General features: G+C 49.8%; 1 protein-coding gene across 1 annotated transcript; it reads left to right on the forward strand.

Annotated features, from left to right (window-relative positions):
• The first annotated feature begins 10,985 nt into the window (after nucleotides 1–10,985).
• LOC138378291 (transmembrane protein 185A-like) lies at nucleotides 10,986–13,658 on the forward strand. Its single transcript, XM_069463644.1, has 3 exons — nucleotides 10,986–11,176; nucleotides 11,774–11,897; nucleotides 13,087–13,658. The coding sequence occupies exons 1-3, from the start codon at nucleotides 11,027–11,029 to the stop codon at nucleotides 13,329–13,331; spliced, it is 519 nt and encodes a 172-aa protein (XP_069319745.1). The 5' UTR covers nucleotides 10,986–11,026; the 3' UTR covers nucleotides 13,332–13,658.
• Nucleotides 13,659–18,497: the final 4,839 nt, after the last annotated feature.

Genomic DNA, 18,497 nt, shown 5'->3' on the forward strand with positions numbered 1-18,497 from the left:
GAGTTGCAGCGAGGGCCGATGTGGGGAGGCAGGGCCAGTACACATCCAGGTCCCCTTCCGGCAGCTCCTCCTGCCCCATGTGGAATGAGTCCTTTCTTTACTCTGTGTTTGAAGTGATCAGTTAGTGCTTTAAGGTAGTGGAGGGCCCAAGTAGCTTGGGGAAATCACTAGTACATAACCTTTTTGTGCTCCTGTTACATTTGGGTGACTTAGAAATTGATCTTTGTTTTCCTTATGGAATTTTACACACTTTGTGCTTTTGCATAGAAGATTTAATTAGCTTCAGCATCTAAATTGGTGAAAGATATTGAACACACATATAATTTTGCTTATCAAAACTAAGAGTTTGCTACTTTGTAATACAAATAGGGAAACCTTCCATTTCATTTTGTTGCTGGGAAGAAGGTGGAATTGGAATTTCATTGGAATAGGAATTTTCTTGGAAATGTGAAAGAAGGTTGCATTTAAATATATTGAGTTATTAAATAGAGAAATAAAATTTAAAGACAGTTATTTCTTGGCCTTTTATCCCTTTTTATGTGTTTTTCTATAAAATTAAAAAATATATATGTGTTTGTGAATTTCCTTGGGTTATTTGAGAACGTAGGGAAATTTAATCTCAATAAATGAGAGCCCCTGCTCACTGGCACATTTGTTCCCCAGATATTCATTGAGCATCTGCTCTTTGGAAGGCCCTGGGGTAACGGAGACACTAGGGTAAGCCAGACCCACCCCTGCCCATAGAATTAGAGAGTCTAGGAGCTGCAGTCTTATAATTAAGGTGGTGAGATGGCCTCGAAGCCCTAAAGAACATGTGACGGAAGGGTTGAAGGGTGGTGCTTCTGCTGAGAGCAGTGGGGTGTGAGGGCCCTGAGCCAGGGCGGTTTGGGGCTTGGGGAAACTGCAGTTCCTTCTGTGGGAGTTGGTTGTAATGAAGCTGGGTGGGGGCAGGGCCAGACTGTCAGACCATGTGACTGGTGACTTAGGGCTGAGAGCAAAGCCTGGAAGGGAGAACTGCCCTGAGCAGTTCCTTCTGGATGGTGAGCAAAGCAGAGAGGAATCTCCAGCTGGGGCAGGTGTGGAAGGTGTCCTGTGCTCTTGTCCCCCTGTGGCTGAGCACAGTGCAAGAATCAGGTGATCGATTCCCATTGTCTGCATGTATTCCCTGAGGGATAAGGGTGAGTCTCCCATGAAATAAGGCCCTGAAGTCACTGTCCAGGTATTCATCTGCCCAGCTGGGAGAACCAGAGCTGACTGTATTAAAATGGAATTTTAATTAGGTTATTTGTAGTGTAACTTGGACAACTTTAAGCAACATCTAGATTTTGGGTGGTGATGCAATGAATGAAAATAGTGGTTTAGATGGAAGAGAAGCTGGGAGGAAGGAAAGTAGTTGGGCCTTAACTCCATGTATTATTAGGATATTCACGTTAGTTGCACCTAACAGGGGAAGACTCGCCTACACTTACCCAAATAATAAATCCTCGTGGAACATTTACTGGGCAGCATTTTTGTGTGATTTTCGGTTCAGGTTTTTATTCAGCTGCAAATCCTCTGAAATGACCTGGAGAACAGAAATATTTTCCAGAGGAGAGAGTGGTCCAGGGTCAAAAATAATATTAGAAATAAATGACAGTCATTTAAAGATCCCATGTATGCCAGGCACTGTGCCGGGAGTTTTAATACATTTCCGACATCCCAACATTCCTACAGGACACTACTTAAATCCACGTTACGGACGAAGAACCTGAGGCTCACATTGCTGGGTAATTTTCCCAAAATCATATGGCTGGTAAATGACAAGCCTGCTCTGAATTCTTCTACAGCCCACACACGGTTCCCACTCCTCCCAGCCTTAGGTAGAGCTCTGTCTCTGAATTCACTTCTCTTCTCAGTACTCCTTGCTGTCTCTCAGGTGACAAAAAGAAGGACCCTGTGGCTGTGGTACTGAAAGCAGGCCTAAGGAAGGAAGGTGATGATGATAATGCAATACAATCTGGGGATAGTCTGTGGGCTTGCTTAACCTAGGGTCCTGCTGCCTGTGCCCTCCGGTTCCTTGAGAGCTGACTGCTCCGATGGGGGCCTTCCTGTCCTGCCCTAGCACTTTCCCACATCACAGAGCCCTTCCCCTGCTTGCTGCCATGTGGCCTGCCTCCTGACTCTGGAACCTGGGCTGCTGCCAGCTCCTCCTGCTGCCTCCTCTGGAGGCTGCACAGAATCACTGGCCTCCCTGTGACACAGAGCATCCCTAGCCCCTGCAGAAGCCCCCTGGCTCTCCCACAGCTCCCCCTGGAGCCTGTGTGATAGCCACAGCCCCTTCAACTGAAAGGTTCACTTTGGACAGAGACCTTTAGACATCCAGTCGTCCTGTCTGCGTGCCCAAGTACACCCACACTTCTCCAAACGGGTGGTGAGTGGAGTGTGCCTTAGTACGTACTCATTCTTGACACATGAAGTGGGAGAGAAGCCACCCTGATATTTGCCATAGGAATTTAATGGAGAGTTTTATTTGAAACTGGCCACTGCACACATATGCAAATGAATGAGCTTACTTTGGAGGTCACAACCAAAGTCTCATAAGCGAGACATGAGGAAAGACCACGGAAATCACTGTGGGGCAAACTTGTACTGAAGTGAACTAAAACCCTGGAGGTGAGACATGGTTGCTTGGTGGGCATGCTAGCTGGAATTTGAAAATCAAAAGAAATTAACCAGCCCTCCACTGCCTCCTGTCTGGCACCTGCTCCAGGGGAACATACTGGCTTTCAGTGTGACTAAAGGCACCTGCACAGGTGTTCTGGTGGCAGCAGGGTAGCAGAAACTCACAGGTTAAGATTTTGACCACGAAGCACAAGGAAGTAGAATATTCTCAGCCTACTGAGAGTATAGGGGTTATTGCAAAGGTAGTGCAGAAAAGTGCCTTTGAGTGAAGAAAGGGAATCCTCCCTGCTGGGATTTACAGTATCCTTTGAAAATTAAATGTGATCTTGTATTTGAAAGCACCCGCCACATAGTTGGCACTTGAAAAAGCTGAAGACTTTTCAGGCAAATTGGCTTTTTCAGAAACTCCTCCAACAAATAAAGAACACTATTGACATAACAAATTATAATATTAAATAGATCTTTTAGTTGAGCACCTACTATGTAACAGTTTAAGGGAGCGACTACAAGTCCTCATCCACATGTTCTCATTTTCTTCTGCCAGGACAAATCGTACCAATACATCGCCAGTCCTCTTGTTGGTTAGGAGGGGTCATATGACATCACTTTGCTATTGAAATGTGAGCAGAAACATTATTGCCACAACCGTTTCTATAGAAGTTGCCACAGGTGTGGGGGATTCATTCTCAATACATGACGACGACAAAACACAGACCATTTCATTTCTACATCCAGGGCTTAAGTCACACACGTTTGCTTCCTCAGATGTGAGAAACTAGATTCTGTGCCTTTACTGCCCTGGGAAGGGGCGGATACCTTCAAAAGAGGTGCTGCCCCATAGGATACCCACTGCAGGAAATCCATCTTGCTACCTGCGGCCCTCATGCCCCTGAGACACACCCAGCAATTAATCTTCTGAGAGCGGCGATATGCTGCATTTGAGGCACAAGCCCCAATGGCCCTGATGGGATTGAGAGTTTCTTTTCCTAGGACTCCCCCGGAGCCCTCATCACCTCTGTTGTGCAGCACCTTGTCAACACTCTCCCGTACCCAGCCTCAGCCAGCCCAGCTTGGGGTTGTACCCTTGCTGCCTCTCCACTGACAACTGCTCAGCCCAAGATGGGGCCGGTGGTGAAGTTTATATGCAATTCCCTTTATTTGAAATTTAACAATTAAGAATCCCTTTCCAAAATATTGTCATTCAGGTAGAGCTGGTGGGAGATGATGAAGCCTTTTGGTCAGTCTCCTAGTGGTTGGTAAATAATACTCCTTGTTGCGTGAATGAGTGACAAATCGCTATGATGGGGAGTTATAATTCAAATGCTTACTTATGTGACGCCCAACCTTTCATTGAAGTGATCTCTTTAACTGCATCACTATGAGGTTTTCCTTTCTGAGGTCGATCCAGAGGGGTGGGGCAGGAGTGTCCTGTCAGCCACCCACAGAGACAGCTAGGGCCATGGTGTCCCCAGACAGGAAGTCTGAGCAGACTAAAGGCCGTAGCAGATGGTGGGCACCAGGACCCTCCCCAGGCCCCAGAGCACCCCCAGACCCATTTTAGGATTTGGAAAGGAGGGGGAAGGGAGAGGGCTTTGGGGTCCTGAGGGACATGGGCTGTGGTGAGGATCAGCCGCCCAGGAGAGATGTGAGGAGGATCACCCGCCAGATCCATCTGAGCTGCCCTGGGCCGGCCCGGGGAGGGACGTGAGGGCAGAATGGGGCCAGAGGAGAGCTGGAGCCCTGGGCCACAGCATGAGCTGGGTGCTCCCAGGAAAGGCCAGGGGCAGACCCTGTGGGACACTGCAGGATGGAAGCAAGGACACCGCGTGCCCCTCTTGGAGCGAGCTGATGGGTGTGGGAGAGTGCACACCCCAAGGTGGCTAAGGACTGCAGGGATGCAGCAGCTAGGACCCCCTCCCACGGCCTCTCCCGGAGGGATTTCCAGGCCCCGGCAGCCTTCGCAGCAGCCTCCTGTGTGGGCACACGCCACCCCGGGATGAGCCAATCCTCACCGGGGCAGGGCAGAGCAGACAAGAGCCACCCCGCGCCCAGCCGTGGGAAGGTCCTGCGGTTCTCTGGATGGCCTGAGCCTGCCCCGCCGAGGGGCTGGTGTGAGGCCTCCCAGGACGTTCCTGCTCCCCTGAGAAGCCTCCCTGTTCCACCAGCCACGGTTAAAGCCCTGCTCTGAACTCCAGCCTCCTTGGCAAGGGGCTGACTTCCTGCCTGGCTCTTGCCAGCCCTCCCCTGTGGCAGTTACCCCTGGCAGGTGTCCTGTGGCCCTTCCTGAGCCAGTAAGAGGTCCCACGTCTAACAGCTTGCCTCCTTAGGGTGCTCCTGCCACAGTCCAGGTGAGATGAATTGTGAGGCTGGATTAGGATGGTGCTTGAGGGCTGGAGAAGGGGTACAGAGCTCCGGGGTATTGGCCAGGGCCAGGGGCCACGTTGGGAGGCTGAGGGGGAGGCAATTGCTGAGGACTGTTCAGGAATGTTGGCTTCACGTTGCCTAGTTCTCTGTACTTGTGTTTGGTCCCCTTTCTCTCTTTTTGTTTTTCTTTTTTTTTTTTTTAAGATACATATCGATCACCCTCCAAAGTTTCCTTTTGTGTTCTTTAAGTTTTAAATTTCAATATACTTTATTCTGAAGTATGGTGGATCTGAAAAAAATTTGCAAAGATGGAACAGAGTTCCCTCAGTTGCAGTTTCCCCTATTGTTAGCATTTTACAAGAGGACGGTACGTTTGTTACAGTTGATGCTTTATTTGTTCTGAAGCAAAGGCCATTCTTTACTCAGATTTCTTTAGTTTTTCCCTAATGTCCTTTTGCTCTTCCAGGATTCCATCCAGGATACCACATTATGTCTAGTTGTAATGTCTCTTTTGGCTCCACTTGGCTGTCACACTTTCCTTGTTTTTGATGACCTTGACAGTGTTGAGGGGTACTGGTCAGGTATTTTGTAGAATGACCTTCGTTTATGGTTTGTCTGGTGCTTTTCTCATGGTTAGACTGGGGTTGTGGGTTTGGGGGAGAAAGACCACAGAGGAGAAGTGCCATTCTCATCACATCACAGCAAGGCAATATATATCACATGACTCATCACTGATGACATTGACCGTGACCACCTGAGGTGTTTGTCAGTTATCTATACTATAAAGTTACTTTTTTACTCTCCTTTTCTATACAGTGTTCTTTGGAAGACAGTTACTATGTGCAGCCCACGCTATGAGTGGTGGGGAGTCATGCTCCACTTTTCTGAAGTGAGAATATCTGTGTAAATTATTTGGAATTCTGCTCTGTGTGAAATTTGCCTATTCTCCCTCAGTTGATCATTTATTTCTCTTAGCATGAGCTCATAAATACTCACTGTATACTTTGGTTTAAAATCCAATGCAACTTGATGTATTTGGTTGTCCAAAGTGCTCCACGCTTGGCCATTCGGAGCTCTTTCTGTTAGCGCCTTTTGTACATGCCTTTCTCGTACATCTCTCAATATGAGTTTAAAAATTTATTAGCACTTCTTTTGCTTTCAAGCACTACAAGATGCTTTGGGATCATCTTGTATAATTCCTTCCTCAATTCTATTTTTTCTTGTTTTTTGTTTTTTGTTTTTTTTTCTTCCTTAACATGCTCCTGGCCAATCCTTCTTCAATTCTAGAATCACCAATCTCTCCACTGATTCCTTGTTCTCTTTATTGGAGAATGGTATTAGAAACCTAGATCCGGGGCACTGGGTAAGCGTATTGTTACCGGGGCATTGTTGCTTTATGGCTTCTCTGCAGACAGAGGAAGGAATTATATGTGTGTGTAATAACCTGTGTATGTGTATGCACCTAGGAATATTTCCAGATGTAATGACCTATATGTATATGAAGTTAAAGATGAGTTCTTACTAATGTCTCCAACACTTATCCACTATAACATTGATTATTATAGCCTCATCTGCTTGCTTGACTGTCAATTTTCGCTCAATAGTGAGAAACCTTGAGGTTGACAACTGGTTTGTGTGTCAGTGTAGTGTTGCCTTTACTAGGTAGCCTCCAAAGCCTGGTCAACTCTAGAGGAACTATTAAAATTGAATTTGTGGGCCTGCAGAGCAGTGGTTCAGCTCCAGGACTCCCTAGGACCACCCTGAGACTCCCTGGGATTTCACTTAAGTAGCATCTTCCCTAGAGGCTCCGGACTCTGGGCAGCCTGCCTGGCGTCTGTCTATGAAGCTCTTGAAAGGGCAATGGTGCTTGTTATTCAAGTGTCTGAACTGACAAGCCATCTCTCTCTTGATGCTTGTCATCTGGCTACTGGCTGGCCAACCTGGCCACTGGCAGGTACCTCTTCCTAGCACAGTGTGGCCTGTGGGTTCAGCTGGACTCTGAGTTGAGTCTCTGCTCATCCACCCTTACTAGCTGGTGGCTCAGGGCATGTTATACAAGCTTCTCTGTGCTTTAGTTCCTCTTCTGTATCTGAATGTTCATTGGCAACCTCATCAGGGCGAGACATGTCCCCCACAACACACACATACACACACACGCACACACACACACACACACACACACTCACACTCTGCTTGTACAACCTCTATCGAAAGAAATATGGAGATACCTAAAACAACTAAACTTTTGATTTAGCAATCCCGTTACTGGGTATATACCCAAAGGAAAAAAAGACATTCCATAAAAAAAACGTTTGCACTCGGATGTTCATAGCAGCACAATTCACAATTGCAAAGATGTGGAAACAACCCAAGTGTCCATCAATACATCACTGGACTAATAAAATGTGGTATATGTATACCATGGGAACTACTCAGCCACAAAAAAACAATGGTGATCTAGCACCTCTTGTGTTATCCTGGATAGAGCTGGAGCCCATTCTTCCAAGTGAAGCATCACAAGAATGGAAAATCAAGCACCGCATGCACTCACCATTCAACTGGCATCAATTGATTAACACTTATGTGCAAATATGGAAGTAACATTGATAGGGTGTCGGGCAGGTGCGAGGAGGGAGGAGGGGATGGGTAAATTCACACCTGATGGGTACAGTGCGTGATGTTCGTGTGTTGAGCATGCTTGTAGTTCCAACTTGGGTGGTGCGAAGGGAATATATGTATCCAAAGCATTTGTACACCCATAGTATTCTGAAATTAAAACGAGGTAAAAATTAAAAATAACATTGCTGTCATTTATTTCATTTATCCATATACACTAATCAGCTGATACATTGTTACTATTGTTAATCTAAACAAATAGTTATCTTTTAGATCAGTTAAGAATAGGAAAGCTTTTTATTTTACCTTCATTTATCCCTCCTCTGATGTCCTTCCGTTATGTAAGGCCAAGTTTCTAACCTATATAACTTTTCAGTAATTGTTGGAACAAAATAGACAGAAAATGTGTAAGAACGTGGAAGATCTGATGACCATTAGATACAGAGAATCATTTAAAAATTTGAATGCATTTCATTTTTTAAACTTCCCAGCAAACAAGAAATATATCGTAATGTTCTCCATTAGTTAAAGAAAATCTACAAAAAACCTAGAGCTAAGATTACATGCAATGGCAAAATATAGAATGCTTTCTATCCAGGGCCGGGAGTAAGGCAAAAATACCTTATTTCACATTTCTGCTCAATTTTTTTCTATTAGACATTTAAACTATTGCAATAAAATGAGGGAAAGAAATAAAAGGCATAATAATTTAAACGGAAGAAATAAAACTTCTTTGTTGCAAACAGCATGAAGATCAATGTGGAAAATCCTAAAGATTCTATGAAGGAACCAAAAATATAATTGACAGGTGAACGAACATATCATGGTTGTAAGGCACAAGTTCAATATACAGAAATCAATTGTATTTCCCTATACTAGCAACAAACCCATGAAAATGACACTAAGTCAAGTACACCATCAATAGCATCAGAAGACATAAAATATTTTTTTTTTTTTTTTTTTTTTTTTTTTTTTGTTGAGACAGAGTCTCACTTTGTTGCCCAGGCTAGAGTGAGTGCCGTGGCGTCAGCTTAGCTCACAGCAACCTCAGACTCCTTGGCTTAAGCGATCCTACTGCCTCAGCCTCCCGAGTAGCTGGGACTACAGGCATGCGCCACCATGCCCGGCTAATTTTTTTTTTTTCTATATGGATTTTTAGTTGTCCATATAATGTCTTTCTATTTTTAGTAGAGACGGGGTCTCACTCAGGCTGGTCTCGAACTCCTGACCTTGAGCGATCCACCCGCCTCGGCCTCCCAGAGTGCTAGGATTACAGGCGTGAGCCACCGCGCCCGGCCAATATTTTGGAATAAATTTAATGAAAGGTATGTAAGACCTCTACATTGAAAACTACAAAAGATGGGTGAGAAAAATTAAAGACTACCTAAATAAACAGAGACATATTAACATGTTCATAGATCAGAAAACTCAAAATTATTATTCTATTCTATTGGTTATAATTCAATACTATCATTGTTCATATTTTTGCTGAAATTTCCCAGCTTTGGGGAGTCCTTTTTGCCTTTGGGAACTCCTGCATCATGTTTTTTATATTTCTCATCATTTCTTAAGCATTTCCTTATTTTCCGACACCACAAAATATTAAGTTCATCTTGTATTTTCTTTGCCCCAGTCCTAGAATAAAATATATGAATAAATAAATCTGGACATCCTCAAAATTGAAATGAACAAGAAGACAGGCCACAGATTGGGACGAAGTATATGCAAAGCACATATCAAAACACTGATGAGTACCTAAAACATACAAAGAACTCTTAAAAACTCAAAAATAAGAAAGCAAACACCTAGTTTAAAAATTGGCAAAAGGCTTAACAGATAATTCGCAAAGCGGATATACACATGGGGAATAAGCACCAGAAAAGACGCTCAACGTCATTACCCATCAGGGACAGGCAGGATGGGGTCCCCGGCACATTTATCAGAATGGTGAAACTCTAAAACACTGACATTTATCAGAATGGTGAAACTGTAAAACACTGACAGGGCCAGGTGCAGGGAGATGGAGGGATGGTGTAGAGGAACCGGGAGGCTCCTACATTCCTGGCAGGAGGGCACAAGGGCACAGGCATTCTGGAAAACGGATTGGCAGCTTCCCATACAGTTAAAGGTGCACTTGCCATGTGACCCAGTAGTCACTCTCCTGGGTGTTTACCCTAGAGAAACGGAAACAGCCAGCCATTTAGAAACCCAGACTCCAGTGTTTGTAGCAGCCTCGTCTGGGGTAGCCAAACGCTGCAAACCACCTTCGATGGACGTTGGGGAAGCAAACTGTAGTCGTCCATGAGGTGGAATACCCCTCGGCTATGAAAGGGAACCACCTGTGGACACAGGGAACGACGGGGATGAATCTCAGAGACATCATGTTGATCGCCAGAAGCCAGTCTCAAAAGGGTTGCATGCCCTGTGATACCCCCTATGTACCGTTCTAGCAAAGACAAAAGTACAGAGACAGAACAGATCATTGGTTGCCAGGGGTTATGGTGGAGTGAGGGTGTGACAATGGAAGGAGGACAGCACCAGGGAGTTGTACAGCGTGGGAGAGCTCCTCTGTGTCCTGCCTGTGGCTGTGAGGATCTACACGTGTGTTCCAACTCATGGAACTGCATGCCAGAGGAAGACAGTCACTTTTACTGGACCATAATTAATCAAAGAAAAAGGGAGAACTGGGAGGCAGGGCAGGAGGGAGAAGAGATGACACAAGGGAGCCAGGCCAGGTGACGCCCCCAGGGCTTATCCTCTGGGCTTGCCTGCGGGTGAGACAAGGTCTTTCTGGTAGGACAGCAACATACTCAGAACTCACCTGGGCATGGTGGCAGGGACAGGGATAGCGTTGTGTGCCCAGCGTCAGCCTGCCAAGTTCAACTAATGCAGTGGGGGTCCCTAGAAGCCCAGGCAGCTGAACTTTCTGGGGACCCGTCCCCAAGTGTGTCACCAGAGTACCTCCAGCAGGTTGTGGAAATGTTTCCTGAGAAGCCGGTGCGGTGGGGTGTGATGCCAGTGAGCGGGGCAGCGCCTGAGTGAGTGTAGGAAGGAGGGAGTGAGGGACCCCAGGAAGAGCAGAGGCGTGGGGGCCGGATGCAGGGCTGTCACGGAAGGAGGAGGGACTGACTGACTGACGACGGAACGTGTGTTTGCCCAGCATCAGGCCCTACAGCAAGCAGACCGTACCTCCTCTTCTTTCCCGCGCTGTCCGCACGGCAGTCCTGGGAGGAGGGACCGTCCTTATTCAGGCTGGCGCCGTCTTACCCGGAGAGACCCAGCAAGGTGTGGACACCGCCTTCCACCGGAAGCTGGGGTGGAAGCTCTAAAGAGACTTCTTCTGCCCTCCTTGCCTCAGGTTGTGTGCGTCCCCCTGTGGATTCTCATGTCCTTCCTGTGCCTGCTGGTCCTCTACTACATCGTGTGGTCCGTCCTGTTTTTGCGCTGCATGGACGTGATTGCAGAGCAGCGCAGGACTCACATAACAATGGCCCTGAGCTGGATGACCATCGTCGTGCCTCTTCTCACTTTTGAGGTGAGCTTTCGACCTACGGCAAGCCTCCCCAGCCCCCAAGGCCCACCCTTCCCTGCAACAGCGCCCTGCCTACCTGGAAAGGCAGCCTGCTATCCCTGGGAACTGCAGCGAGAGCGCGCCTCCAGGATAGGGCGTCTGTCCAAGGACAATGTCCTTTCTTTCTCTTGGGGGGCGCAGGCAGGGGCTGGCAGTGAGGAGTGCCCCTTTCCAGTGCTGATGCGTCTGTGTGTCTTGAGGTCCTACTTTTTGAAAGGGCGAGTTGGATATTGGATTTTCGTATTTGAGTTCTGTGGGGAATTCTAGAATGGCCACCATTGACTCCTTTGAATGAACACGGGGAGGAGGAGTTTCCCATAATACTCCTGGGGCCGGAAACTTTTCAAGGGGAGGGACTTTTGCTTAACCCTAGAGAGGGATGTGAAAGCTCATCTCCTGGCAGCCCCCGAGGATGGGTGGTCTTTGGCCAAGACCCGAGGCGCTGACCTCTCCGCTTCTGACAGCTCACCGGGCGGGGGCCGTCTGAAGAGGTGCAGCTTACATAGTTGTCCATTTTCCGTCGTCGTGTCAAAAGGACCTTGACTGTGTCTCTCTCTTTAGATTCTGCTGGTTCACAAACTGGACGGCCACAACGCGTTCTCCTGTATACCCATCTTCGTGCCCCTGTGGCTCTCCTTGATCACACTGATGGCAACCACCTTCGGACAGAAGGGAGGAAACCACTGTACGTACTCGGCACGTCAGAAGCCCTTCACCTGTGTGTCTGCGGGGCTGCAGGGGTCCCCGAACTATGAAAGGATGAGCCTGAGGACCCTGAGTTAGAAGTTTATGTTGGAGAGCAAGGGCTGAGGAAGTTCTAGGACCTTCCAAGGGAAGGGCACGCCGTCCCCTGGCCTGCGCCAAGGGTCTCCTCCAAGTGCTCCCTGCGATTTGAGGGAGGAACAAACAAGGCAAGCAGCCTCTCACAGCTCCCCTTTCCTCCTCTGCAAAATTGGGATCAAGATGCCTCTTTCGAGGGCTTGTGAGGAGTAGATGAAAAGTCCACATCTCCCACCTGAAGCCCGAGATCCTCCTAGGGCCCCTTTGCCCTCCCCGTGCCCCATGTCCTTGCTGAAGTCAGTGAGTGTTGTCAGGTGCACCTTGTGTGCCCTCTCTTCCTCTGCACCTGCATGCAGTGCCACACAGTTTTGAAACCCTCTGTAGGGAGGGTCCCTTCCTCACGAGGCTGTGAGCTCCATCGCATGCAACCCCAGAGCACTGCCCTTCTGGAAGCCAGTGGGGTGGGAGCAGTGCCTGGACTGCAGCCCAGGCCATGCTTGCTGCTTGTGCCCCGGGAGGGCAGCACGGAGCCGACGGTTGGGTGGTGCGCAGAGAGGAGGGGCAGGCCTCGGGGTGGCCCCTGGCCTGGGCCAACACCTGCCTGCCGCCTTCCCAGATTCCACAGGCTGACACAAATCCTCTTCTTGGAGGACACCCTTTGTCACCCAAGAGCTTATCCTGGGCATGGAGGATTAGAGGAAGACGGCGTGGTCCAGGCCCCACAGGCATTGGAGACTCACGAGGGCAGTGGTTCTCGACCTTGAGCACCCAGCAGGATCCCTAAAGGCCAGGAAAAGCGGGCGGCCTCGGCCCACGCCAGCCCCACCCACAGTTTCTGATTCAGGAGGTCAGGGCTGGGGCCCGAGAATGGCATCCTGAACAAGGCCCTGGGGATGGTACCGCTGCCGGTCTGGGAACCCCACTTTGAGGACCCCGGAGCTGGAGGTCATACTCTGGCCCCTTATTGGGTTGAGGCCTTGTTGAGTCTCGGTTTCTGAGCTCCCTGCAGAAAATGGACTTCTTTTGCAGGAAAGAAAGGTAATGCGAAAGTCACTTGGGCCTAGCGTTTGAAAAAGAAAATTCTTATTTTTCAGGGTGGTTTGGTATTCGCAAAGATTTCTGTCAGTTTCTGCTTGAAATCTTCCCATTTTTGCGAGAGTACGGAAACATTTCCTATGATCTCCATCACGAAGATAATGAGGAAACTGAAGAAACCCCAGTGCCGGAACCTCCTAAAATTGCTCCTCTGTTTCGAAAGAAGACCAGGGTGGTCATCACGCAGAGCCCTGGAAAGTATGTGCTTCCCCCTCCCAAATTAAACATCGAAATGCCCGATTAAACGCCACCTCGGGGGACAGCACGTAAGTGGACTGGGACGCACACTCTCTCCACCTCCCTCTGCCGCCTCTTCACCCACAGCCCAGCCCCGGAAGTGGAGCTGGGTCTCCTTCCAGGTACGTCCATCTCACGCCTTGTTTGCATCCAACGCCTGTCAGCCACTCAGCACCAAGGGACGCAGAGGTGGCAGGTGACCGGCCAGGGTGTGTGTCAGCGGACCTGGCTGCCAGGGAGAGTGGAAGAGGGAGCAACGATTTCCATCCGTCTGGGTGGGAGCCTGAGGCGGTTACTGGTCCCCGTCAGAGCCAGGGTGGTGGCTGGCTGACGAGCCCCGCAGAAGGGACATCTCTCTGCATGGCTGGTTTTCAAAGTGCTAAACGTTCCGATCCAACCTGTTGTTCCAAAATGTATGTTCCCACAGGGCCGGCCCCCACGAGCAGCTGCCAGTTGTCCCGGTCTTGGCGTAGTCAGTAGGAACTGCAAGGATGTCTCTAAGGCACCGGGTGGGTGCTGACACACAGCACAGTCCTCCTTTTTCCTGTTCCTACCGTGGAAGTCGTTTCTCTTTGGGCACGCCGACAGCAGTTTTTAATCGGCTGAGGGGCGCGCCCTTTCTAATGGAGTCACTCCATGCCTGTATAGTATTTATACAAATATTTTAGCACCGTAATACACGGTGTTAACTCCTAGTTCTGTACAGTCTACTCTGTTAAAGTATTTTTTTACAAGCTTGTGCTGGAGACGAGGAGGTGTTCTGCTGCAGAAGTAGAAGCCGGCGGCACGCCTGCCCCACCCCAGCAGGGTGCCACGCCTTCATGGGACACTGCCCTTGCCGCCCTGGAATTCCTCCAGGTACCCCGTAGCCGCTATTGCCAGGACAGCCACAGCAAGCAAGCAAGAAGTGGTTCGCGCTTCTCTGACGTTCTGGGAATACGGGCTGGCCGAAAACCTGTAAGGCGCTGCTGGACGCCAGGACACTGGAGGGTGTTGCCAAGAGCAGAAATGGCGTCAGCGTTAAGGCTCAAGCTTTCTGTCTGCCAGCAACAAGGAGGCTTTAGACGAGGTGCGATGCCTTCACACGTGAGTGCGGATTCTGCCGGCACCGCGGGTACAGCCGTGAGTCACATGCTACAGGGGTGATAGCCTCCTGCCTGAAAACAAATCAGTCATTCATTTAAAATCGGGCAAAAGGGGGCGTCGATCTACTCCGCCGGGAGAGGGGGGGTGCAGTGTTACCGCGGGAAGCTGCTCGCAGGCCCAAGTGGGCTTCATTCCAGTCCAGCTCACGCAGGCTCCGCCCTGCAGCAGGCCTCCAGGGAGCCTGTGCTGTTTAGGGTAAGGGGGAATGGAAAGGTGTAGCCTTTCCTGCTCTGCGTGTAAAGAGTGTAGCTAAATCCACTATTTTTACTCTCTTAAGCCGTTCAATAAACTGGCTCTTCACTTTACACGGGTACCGTGTGCATGTCCTTTTGTTGGTGGTCCGGGAAACCGGAACTGTTCTCAGCCAGAGCAAAGGGAATCTCCAGCTGCCACAGGCAGCCGAGGCTGGCGGGGGTGGGGGAACACCAACGTCATTGAGCTCGTGCCCAGAATCAAGTACGGGAGTTTGTGGACAGGTGGGCCCGTATGTGGGCACAGCGTGTGACACACAGGCTGCTTTGGATGGACGCCTCTCCCTTGCCCTGCCAGCAACACACCCGACAGGAAGGATGGCAGAGATGGAACGCGGGGCCCACACCTGCACACATCTCTCTGGAGATGTCGGCTAAGGAAAATAAAATGTGCGTGAAGGCCCGTGGCCAGATGCCCTGTCACGCTGTGACCACGAAGGCCCAGGGTGTAGAAGGGTGCCTCTGTTTGGCGGGGTAGGGGGGCATCACCCCCAGGAGTGCAGGCTGAGGAGAGGTGGGAAGAAGGCCGCCATCTGCCTTTGGCTGCCTCCTGCCCAGCGCTATGGGTGTCTTAGGAACATCTCTGTGGAGGACATCCCAGGGTGGTGACAGTGTTCAAAGCATGGTGTGGCTGCAGCCGGAACCACGGGGACCATGCTAGACTTGATTGCGTGCTTAAAAGCATCAATCCCATGCTGAGGGATGTGGGCCAGCGTCCCCATCAGTGGGCCCTGACTTCTTTAGTCAGTGCTGTGCGGTGGCTCTGCCTGGCCCCAGGACCTCTAGGATAAGGAGACAAGGAGAAAGTTCACGATCTGCGCCTACGGAATAGCAGGTGACCGGAAACACTAATGTGTTCCAACGTCGTCTTTCCCATCGAGAGGACTCTGCATGGACCAGAAAGTTGGCATGCTGACAGGTCACTTGTCTGGCCTGGCCTGGCCCTTCATTCGATCGTGCGCTGGCTGTGTTGTGATGTCACCCCAAGCAGCCTGAACCCCTTTGTGATGCCCGGAGCTGCGTTATTACCAGGGCGTGCTGCTGGCTGCGCCACACTCCCGGGCTGACATGACCGAAAGACGGGCATCACTTCTCACTTCTCGTGGCGAGATGTGAGGAAAGTAGCGCCGGGGGCGGGGGCACAGCTCCCAACGGTGCCTTTTCCTCCAGAAGTAAGTCTCCCCCAAGGGAGACTGCACACCCTCCTGTGCCTGGGTCGACCCGATGTCCACTGGGTGCCCTGACGTCAGGCCGCCACTTGAACAAACTGCTTTCTGAGCTCTGGCCGAGGAGCCTTTGTTGAGACGGCCGTGCCCTGTCTATGACATCCCGTCAATGGGAGACGGAATCTCCTCTCCCTCCCCTTCCAACAAAAGCTGTGGAGGATCGTCCACAGCAATCAGTTTGCGTCCCTTGGGTGGGATGATGGTGGCACTTGTGTAGGGAGCAGGGAAAAGCTGTTTCAAAAGGAGACGCTGGAAAGGAATGGCCCCGACAAAGGCTTTACAGAGATGGTATGGAGCGCTTCTCCGCCAGCTAAGCCTCTACAGCTTCAGCAAAAGGTGTCAGGACATTCACACTTCCCTCTGCCTTGCGACCTTTTTCACTGGAGAAAGAGCAAGTCTGTGTCGTGAGCAAGGAAGCACAGGAGAAACCTCGTGAAGGCCTGAGACAGTGGGCTCTGGGGTCAGGTCGGGTGAAAGTCCCAGGACTGCCTCATGAAAATCGAGTGACCTGGGGTGGGACACAGAGCCACTGCTGTGCCTGCTTCCCCCTCTGGGTGGTGGTGACATTAACTAAGTAAGAATTCACGTGGGGAAAGGGCTGAGAACGGTGCCAGCCCGTGTCTAGCGCATGAAAGATCAGGGCTGTTAAGTCCTTGTACCTGCACGTCCTCCTCTGGAGGAAAAGAATGTCGCCTGGCAGTTGGTGTGTCCCCGTGACTCCATAGTGCTTTAATCTGTAACAGAGGAAGGTGTGGGCATCTGTTCCTGTTAAAATATCAGCGTCCCCCTGGCTGGCATCTGGGTAGGAGCTGAACCGAGAGCATTTAAGGGAGCCTGCCGAAGGTGGCATAGACGCGCCTGCTTACCTTGGTCCGCGGGCCCCTGGTACAGAAGAGCCAGTGCCCTGGTCTCCCAGCCAGGGGGTAATTCTCTTGCCAGCTGACACTCCACTAGAAGCACCCAGAATCTTCTTCTCTCCCAGGCTGCAACTTCAAAGTCCCTTTCCCTTGGCCGTGTACGCTTCCTAATTTGCCATTTTTAAGCACTTTCCAAGGGTGAAAATGCTTTCTTTGCAGTCCGGTACCCCCCTCAGCTGTCTTTTGCTCGTGTGATAAAGGCTTCAGTGTAACAGCCCTCCCGGGCCTGATGCAGGTACCCAGTAGATACTCAAGCAGGGTCTGGGTTTTATTAAGCCCCTCAGACGTCCCATCCTGCCTCCACTCATTAAAATTGACCTTGAAATGCTCGCTCGGCAAGTACAAAGACTGAGCGTTGCTGGCTGAGCGTTCACAGTGACCCCGTGTTCCTGGCTATCCAGACACAATTCCCTGTCATCGTGGTGCCTTTCTATAGCGGGATCTTCACCTTACATACAGATGAGATCGAGTCTCACTTGTGAATGGGCTAAAATTGCCCTAAGGCTTAGATGGGGAGGTGAGAGACACTGCCAACGAGTCCTGTGGGTTTGGGGTTTTCACTCTACTGGGTGCTAGATGGCGGCTGGGTTACACGATTTATGTTGGACTTTTATGCCAGGTTCTAGGTCTGGTGACTTCTTCCTTCCTTCATCCCCCCACTCCACTCCTCTTTTCCTTCATTCTTTTTGTTTTCTTGGAGCCCAACATTTAAAGGATGTCATGTTTCAACTTAGGCAGCAACTGTGGTCGCTTGGGGCGTCTAACTTAGAACACATGCTGTCGCCAGTGACCCTTTATAAAGTGTGGTTTGTCTGAATGATCACGGGACTTAAACCTTCAAGTGCTTTCTGTAGCCATAATTGGGTGTAGAGACTAACAGAGCTCTGAAATCAGGTCGTGGAGAGAGCCCGGACACCGATGCACCAGAACCCAGTGGTAGCCCTCGCCTTTATTTCTACTTTGACAGCAGGTAGAGAGTCCTGTGAGAAGTGGGGAGAGTCGACGAGAGAATGAAAACATGGACGTGGATTAATCCAGAGCCTAGCGATGGTGTGCAGGTGGATCCCCCGGTCTCGGCCTGCCCAGTTATAAACCGGTGCTCATTAACTAATGGGTGCCTATCTCCTTTCTGAGATTCATCATTTGTGAGCTCCTTAACTTTCAGGATGTACAATGTTCTCATCTCTTTCTTGGACTTACATATGCCTACTGATCCTGAATCATGCAGAGATCCCGCTGCTTACAAACCTCTTTCCTAAAAATGTACGCCCCTGTGGTCCTTGCTTACGTGTAAAATCTATATAGAAAGATGTAGCTTTGCAAAATGTGATCATGAGTTATCTTCTTTTCAAGAAAACTTAGCGATATTTTTCGTTGTCATGACTGGGCTGTTGCTCCTGGTTTCTAATAGTTGAAAGGAGCCAGGGATGCTGCCAAGCAGCCTACGATGCCCAGGACACCGCCTCCAGTGCAAAGAATGGGCCAGCTGCAAAGGGCAGCAGTGCCGTCCGTGGGAGAGAGACCTGCCCAAGAGCGTAACCTGCGTCCCCACCTCTCTCACCTTTCCTCCCCCTTCCACTAGATATTGTGCACACAGACTCAGTTTCCCAGGCAGGACTGAGAGAAAACAATC

Source organism: Eulemur rufifrons, chromosome 30 (genome assembly GCF_041146395.1).
Source record: "Eulemur rufifrons isolate Redbay chromosome 30, OSU_ERuf_1, whole genome shotgun sequence".
NCBI classification, from domain to species: Eukaryota; Metazoa; Chordata; class Mammalia; order Primates; family Lemuridae; genus Eulemur; species Eulemur rufifrons.